The sequence below is a fragment of the Rattus norvegicus genome, chromosome X, assembly GCF_021556685.1.
Source record: "Rattus norvegicus strain SHRSP/BbbUtx chromosome X, alternate assembly SHRSP_T2T, whole genome shotgun sequence".
In the NCBI taxonomy this organism is placed as follows: domain Eukaryota; kingdom Metazoa; phylum Chordata; class Mammalia; order Rodentia; family Muridae; genus Rattus; species Rattus norvegicus.
The window spans coordinates 16,507,116-16,515,309 of record NC_141554.1 but is presented as its reverse complement, the minus strand read 5'-3'; the positions used below and the strand labels follow the sequence as shown (position 1 = coordinate 16,515,309).

At 43.1% G+C, this 8,194-nt stretch overlaps 1 protein-coding gene across 1 annotated transcript; it reads left to right on the top strand.

The window, feature by feature from the left end:
- The first annotated feature begins 4,328 nt into the window (after nucleotides 1-4,328).
- On the top strand, nucleotides 4,329-5,380 carry Fam133bl1 (family with sequence similarity 133, member B like 1). Its single transcript, XM_087600940.1, has one exon. It carries the CDS (start codon nucleotides 4,378-4,380, stop codon nucleotides 5,098-5,100), a length of 723 nt encoding a protein of 240 aa, XP_087457066.1. The 5' UTR covers nucleotides 4,329-4,377; the 3' UTR covers nucleotides 5,101-5,380.
- Nucleotides 5,381-8,194: the final 2,814 nt, after the last annotated feature.

Here is an 8,194-nt window from a genome sequence, read left to right as displayed (position 1 = left end):
ATCAAAGTGGTGCATTGGGCTGGCCTCTCTTAGAAGCAGAAGCCAGGATGGGGTTGGCCACTGACTACTGATCAGGGAGATGTCTATAAGAGCGAGAAGGGAGGAGCCTTCAGACAATGCAGTTCTGGTGCCTGGGGAAGGTAGGCTGTTCCAGAGATTCTTAACGCTGCAGTGCAGTTCTGGGAAAGGTTTGACAGGCTGATGAAGCAGCCTCAGGCCCAAAATACCCATCAGAACACACACATCCTGCAGAAATGGATCTGCATTGATGTACATGCCATACTTAGTCACTGGCTGCTTGCTACCGGCAGCCTTTGTGAGGGACTGTGTGTGCCTGCACTGATGCCGTGGTAGATTCAGACAGCAGGCTGAGGCCATCTGTTACTTATGTTCCTCGGAACAAGAGATTAGAGTGGCGTATTTCCGTAGCTGCCACATCATGAGACTAAATTTTGTACTGAAAAGAAAGGAATGAAGACATTTTCAGACAAAGGCTAAGTGAGCTTATCACTCATGTGTCTTCTACGTCAAATAAATTTCCTTGTACATCTAACCATCTCTTTGGCTTTGAACCAGCAGCCTGGTACTGACACTTTGTAGATGTAGCATGGCTTTCTGTGTCACCTGAGGACCTCTTAAGGATTTGCTTCAAAAAGAAATATTTTCAGAAGGACAGGATAGGATGGAAGCAGCAGTGGGACGAAAAGAAGCTAGGGAACATTTGGGAAAGAATTCGATAAGTGTGGGGCCAGCAGCTGCCTCAGCAGCTTGACGTACTCAGTGCGATCACCAGAACCTGCATGGTAGAAGGAGAGAACCCGTTCCAGCAAGTTGGCTGCTCTCTTAGTCCGTGCTCTATTGCTGTGAAGAGAAACCTTGACCAAGGCAACTCTTATAAGGACAACATTTGTTTGGGGCTGGTTTACAGGTTCAGAGGCTTAGTCCATAGTCTACAATGTAGGGAATAGTGTAGCACACAAAGAAGCATGTTAGCTGAGAGTTCTACATCCAGATCTGAAGGCAGTAGAAAGAGAGAGACACTGGGCCTGGCTTAAGATTTGAAACTGTAAAGCCCACCCCCAGTGACGCACTTCCTCCAACAAGGCCATGCATACACCAAAGAGGCCACACCTCATCCCTCTCAAGTAATGCCACTCCCTGGTTACCAAGCCTTCAAATCTGTATCTATGAGGTCAGGACCTTTCCTATTCAAACCACCATAGCCTCTGACTTCTACATGCACACACGAGTGTGTACTTGTGTACATGCACACAAACATACCACCCACATAAAATAAACTTAAAAATCAACAAATATGAAGATAAATCTATTGGCATTATTTATTTAAAAATTTAAACTTGGGGCTGGAGAGCTGGCTCAGTGGTTAAGAGTACTGACTGTTCTTCCAGAGGTCCTGAGTTCAAATCCCAGCAACCACACGGTGGCTCACAACCATCTGTAATGGGATCTGATGCCCACTTCTGGTGTGCATGAAGACAGCTATAGTGTACTCATCTATAATAAATAAATCTAACAAAAAACATTTAAATATGATCTTGATTTCCTGTAACTATAGAAATGAACCAAATTCCCATGGTGCATACCTGTGATTGCAGGACTGGGGAGGATAAGGCAGGAGGATTTTGAATTTGAGGCTAACCTGGGCTAAGTAGAGAGAGAATCTCTCAAAAGACAAATACAACAATGATTAATTGGAGTACATTAAAGATGAAATGAAGCCAGTCGTGGTGGCACACACTGGTAGGATTTGCTGAAGGAGGCAGGGGCAAGAGGATCACGAGTTCGAGGCTGGCCTGGGCTACACATTTAAAAAAATGAAATGAAAATACTAATATGTAGAATTGGAAGTGGGATTGGAGGTATGTTAAGGTCTGTGCATTTGTTATGAGGATTGAAGGACACAATTTCAATTCAGATTTCAAACAAGTTACATGAAAATTTAGGAGAAATGACTGTAGGTCTGGGGAGATAGCTCAGTAAAATGCTTGTCTTTGAGCATGAATACCTGAGTTTGATCTCCATATCCCATGTAAAAATGCCAGATGGGTGGTACACTCTTATAAACTCAGTGTTGGGAAAGCCAAGACAGAAGGATCCCTATGTGGTAAACGTCAGTCCAGTGAAAAAATCCTATCTTATAAGACAACGTGGGTGGCCGTCCTAAGGTTGATCTCAGGTACACACACACAACACACACACACACACACACACACACACACACACACACACACAATGAAATTACTCAGGATGTAAATACTTTTCTACTTTTCAGGGGGGAAAAAAGGATGACTCAAAGGGATGAGCCGGAAGGCCTAAGGGCAAAACTGGGAGCTACGGGACTTTATTACCAAGTCTCAATACCTAAAGGAGTTTCTCAGCTGGGTTTTAAAACTGCTTTAACCTAGTGCCTCTTAGGTGGGTCGTTTGTGTGTGTGCCTGTGTGCCTGTGTGCCTGTGTGTGTGTGTGTGTGTGTGTGTGTGTGTGTGTGTGTGTGTGTGTGTACCATGTGCATGCCTAAGGCCCTCAGAGACCAGAAGAGAGCATTGGATGTTGTACAGGGAAAATAATTAGTAGAGTCATTATATCTTAGGTGAACATCAGAATGAAGTTGTTTCTAGAAGTTCGTAGACCTTGAAGAAATGGTTGTAGAAAATAGTGATTATTTTTCTGTGATTTACAGAGTTGTTTTTCTGAGGGCACTTTCCAGTTTTTGCATGTTTTACTCACAAGTACTGCAAACAGTGCACAATAAGGACAGAGATTGTGATGTGCTCCTTCAAGAAACATATAGATTAGGTCAGGGGCTTTGCTGTGAGAAACTTGCTTTACCTCCAAAACAACGTTGGGTAGGAATCAATAAATATGTTTCTATATTATAGTTTGAGGTTCAGTCCATCAGAGGCTGGACCTCCCTGCTGTCTTCAAGGCCACATCTCATCTTGGAATGACCTGCTTTCTTTGATCATCCCATGTAACTCAAAACAGGATACCCGATAACTAGAGTTGCAACCAGTTATGAGATGCCATGTGCGTGCTGGGAATTAAACCCAGGTTTTCTGGAGGAGCCATCTCTCTAGCCCTTTTTTCCTGGTCATTTGTTTTTAGCCTGTTTTTTTCCCAGACAATGTCTCACTTAGCCCAAACAGTCTCTGAGACTGACTCATAGCAACTAGACTAGAGCTAACATTTACTGGCAAATAGATTTCAGCCTTGTAAAATCCGAAGCAGAGAAATCGTCTGAGCCTGTCTGGACTTGTGACCTAGTAAACTGGAGCCTAATCATCGTTTTACTTGCTGAGTCTGTGGTGATTTTTTTTGTACAGCAGTAGAAAATCATATGTTGTCTCCTCAAAATATGTCCACCACAGTTGGAAATAGGTTTTTATAGATGTCATTCAGTTAAGATAAAATCGTAGTGGAATAGGGTGACACCTACTCCGATGACTGCTAGCTCTTTAAACATTTTTACTTAAAATGCATGAGGGGGTAGGGAGATCACTCATGTCACAGGACATATGTGGAGGTCAGAAGACAACCTCAAGAAGTTGGTTTTCTCTTTCTAACACATAGGCCCTGGGGATTAAACTCAGGTCATCAGACTTGGCGACAAGTACCTTTTCCCTGGCTGCATCTCTCCAGCCTGCGTCTTTATAAGGAGAGTGTCTGGCAATGAGCCCAGGGATTTGTCTGGTTCTTCCTCCCCAACATTGGAATTACAAGCATGAGCCACCATGGCCTGCTTTTATAGAGTTTTGTTTTGTTACAATAGGGTCTCACCATGTAGCTAGCCCAGCTGGCCTGGAACTTGCTATATAGACCAGACTGGCTCAAGATCGCTGCCTCTTCAGTGCTAGGATTAAAGGTGTGCCCCATCATGTCTCGCCACACCCAGGGTTTTTTAAATATGGGTTCTGAGGATTGTATTCAGGTCCATGAGCACTGCAAGGTAAGCAGTTTACTGAATGCTTCCCACTCTTTCGGGATCAACAGCACCCATAGCTCACAATTAATGGGTAACTCTAGTGCCAGGGGATCCAGCATCCTCCTCCTTGGGCACTGGCACACTTGTTCCATACATTTACAGACATACAGGGTTTGTCTGGTTTGTGGGGTTTGAATGAGAATTATCCTCCATAGGCTCAGATGTTTGAACACCTGGTCCCCAAGTGATGGTGTTTGGGAGGTTTAGGAGGTGTGGCCTTATTGGAGAAAGTGCGTCACAAGAGGAAGGCTTTGAAATTGTAAAGACCCGGATTTACGGCGGGGGAGGGGGCGGGGGGCGGCGGCGCTTCGGCTCCTTCTCCGGCCTGCTCTCTCTGTGGCCTCACGCGCCTTCGCGCCTTCGGCCGGCTACCATGAGGAAGCGAGACAATCGCGTGGCCTACATGAATCCAATAGCAATGGCTCGGTCAAGGGGTCCAATCCAGTCTTCAGGACCAACAATCCAGGATTATCTGAATCGACCAAGGCCTACCTGGGAGGAAGTGAAGGAGCAGCTGGAAAAGAAAAAGAAGGGCTCCAAGGCTTTGGCTGAGTTTGAAGAGAAAATGAATGAGAATTGGAAGAAAGAACTAGAAAAACATAGAGAAAAAGTATTAAGTGGAAATGAGAGCTCATCCAAAAAACGACAGAAAAAGAAAAAAGAAAAGAAGAAATCTGGTAGGTATTCATCTTCTTCTTCATCGAGCTCTGATTCGTCCAGCAGTTCTTCAGATTCTGAGGATGAGGATAAAAAGCAAACAAAAAGAAGGAAGAAAAAGAAGAGCCATTGCCATAAGTCTCGCGAGACCTCCGCGTCGGATTCAGACTCAGACAGCAAGGATGGTTCAAAAAAGAAGTCAAGGGATGTAACTGAAAGAGAAAAGCGAGTCAGCAAAAAGAGAAAGATGTATGAGGATAAGCCTTTATTGTCTGACTCATTGTCAGAGTCAGACTGTGCAGAGGTGCAAGCGAAAAAGAAGAAAAGCGGTGAAGAGCGAGAGAGAACAACAGACAAAGCTAAAAAGAGAAGGAAGCATAAGAAACACAGCAAGAAGAAGAAAAAGAAGGCTGCCAGTGCAAGCTCAGACTCGCCGTAGCATCCAGAAGACCAGGGTCCTCACAGAGTGCGATGTCGAAGGAGCTCTCAACTGTGAAGATTATGACTTACTTAGTAACGTGCATGAATCCCCTTGTTTTTAGACTTGTCTTGGACTAGTCAGTAACCACTTGGATTCCGCTGTGTGAAGGGCCATGGATGTTGCCTGCTGCTTGAACACCTTTCCCTCTTCCAGTGCTTGGTGACTCTGGGAGATAGTACTTTGCAGTCATACTAGTGGCTAAGATACTTGGAATAAAAGCTAATGTTTTTTACTAGAAGTACTTAAGAATAATTCAACAGGAACTGAATCTGGATCCATATTTTAAGATGTAACCAGAAATAATGAGATGACTCTAGTAAAAATTTTCAAAGTAGGGATTACATTAATATTTCAAAATCCTTACTCTGTGGATAAGTATATTTTAATTTTTCCCCACGTATGCTTTGATTTGCTTGGGGAAGGAGCTTTTAAAGAGGGGGTGGTTTGCTATCTCTTTAGCTACCAGAACAGCGTGCCTTTGATCTCACACATCCTACTGACACAGTAGCCATGCTTCCTGGGAGGGCAGAGCTGGGCACCATCGGTCCTGCCCTGACTGAGGTTAATGACATCCTTAGACTTTGTCATATGCTGCTTGGAATGAACCAGACGTACCCGGCCCTTTGCAGCCTGAGAAAGCCCCCAAAGCTCTGGAATTGCCTCCACATCAGTAATAACTGAATGTTTTTAGTGTTGCGACATTTGAATTCATTTTGACTACACTTTGGCTTTGGAGAGGGATGGTTTACTAGACACTGGTACTTTCTGAGCTGGACAGCTGACAGTTGTAAAGCGCATGTGTTACACAAGTTTTAACCAGTCGGGATTTCTACGTAGCCAGTGATAGACACTTCATGTTTTGTATAAACTTTGTTTAGGCTGCAGTGTTTAGCTTTTAACTAACTCTTGCTGTCTTAAGTTCATAACTGTTTAATGGCACACTTTCAAGATATTTAGCATGTAAAAAGCAGGACTTTTGGTCTTTGTTTTTAACGGCTTCATATTGAAGCTGAGACTTACCACAAACAAGTTGAGTGGCAGGCCTGGTATGCTGTATCTTGTTACATAAAGCTATTGCCAGAATCTTAGTAAACACATGTTTTAAAAAAACAAATAAAAAAAATAAATTGTAAAGACCCTCTCTCAAAACAAAAAAAAGAAAACCTTAAAAACAAATTAATATAAACACATAAATTATATATATACATATATATATATATAAACATGAGTGTTATATGTTTTCATTTATCTATTGATATGACCAAGTGCTACTAGTGATTTAATTTTTTCTTTATTTTTTTCAGACAGGGTTTCAGTACTAGCCCTGGCTGTCCTATAACTCTATATAGACCAGGTAGCCTCAACCTCACAGAGATCTGCCTGTTTGACATGGGGTTGGGCTTGACATTTCTTTCCTCTCTTTAAGAGCAGAATGTGCTCTTAACAACTGAGCAATTCCTCCAACCCTCTATATCTTAGTCACTGTTCTATTGCTATGAAGAGACACCATGACCAAGGCAACTCTTGTAAGAGGAAGCATTTAATAGGAGCTGGCTTACTAGCTGAGAGTTCTGCATCCTAATCTGCCTGCCAAGAGATTGGGCCTGGCATAGGCCTTTGGAATCTCAAAGCCTATTCCCAGTGACACACTACATCCAACAAGGCCACACATCCTAATCCTTTCAAACAGTGCCACTCCCTGGTAAGTAAGCATTCAAATCTATGAGCCTATAGGAGCCATTCAAATGATCATACCTTATTTTTTAACATAAATTTAGTGTGGGGGCTGAGGGTGTGCATGCTACAGCAATCGTATGACGACCAGAGGACAACTTCAAGAGGCTGTTTCTTGCCTTCCATCATGTGGGTCAGAGGGATGGAGCTCAGGTCATCAGGCTTGGGGTCAGTGTCTTTACCCACCAAACCATCTCACTAGCACTGCATTTTAATGTTTGTTCTCACTCAATGTGTTACTTCTAAGCTTCCCCTCTTTGTTCAACATATGATTTGTTTTGAGACAGGGTCCCACTTTGTAACTGGTCTCAAATTCACAGAGACTCACCTACTTCTACCTCCCAAGTGCTAGGATTAAAGGGATGCCCAGCTCAAAGCCTCATCTTAAATATGTCTAAAAAATGAATACAGTTGGGTATGGTGGCCACACCTTTAATTCAAGCACTGGGAGGCAGAAGCAGCTGGATCTCTTGAGTTTCAGGCCAGCCTAACCTACAGAGCAAGTTCTGAGACAGCCAAGGCTATACAGGGAAAACCTTGGCTTGAGAAACAAAAGAAATGAATACAATGCAGGATTTCTATCCTGTCTTGGTGCATGTTGGTGGTCCTTTGTCCCCTCAATATATGTGCACAGGGTACAGTTAAAAGCTCCAAAGAAAAAGCTGGTTTGTGTCCCCTTTCATTTGCTTAGCCTTGTTTTGTACATGTGTTCCTATGACTCATGAATAGATTCTTGTTAACCCTTCACTTCCCTGCATGTGTATTTTCTTATATGCTGTGAATGTATGACAATATAACCGGCGCCCTTGGTCTTGTGTTCATATGAAAGTACAAGTCTTTATTCCTCTGGACTGCCTGAGCAGTGCTGATCCCATGCTCATGAAGGAGAATGGAGAGATTTGAACTCTGCTAGTCGGAGATAAAGCTGTGCCTTTCCATGGGTCAGTGCTGCATATAATACACAACAGAATGTTAAGGCGTGGCAGCTTCTTTTTTTTTTTTCTTTTTTCTTTTTTTTCAGAGCTGGGGACCGAACCCAGGGCCTTGTGCTTGCTAGGCAAGCGCTCTACCACTGAGCTAAATCCCCAACCCCGCGTGGCAGCTTCTTAAGATTTTAATTTGTCACCATTGTATTGCAGAGTAAATTCTGAATAACCATTTTATGAGGGGGGAAAAGGGAACAAGAAATGGACATGTGGCTTTTGTCCTTTGTTCTGATGTACTTCCCATTGTCAAATAAGTTTAAAATGTCTATGATTTAGAACATAGGAATGAATTTTCAAACTTCATGGCTGGAAAGTGTCTCCTGTTGCTGTGA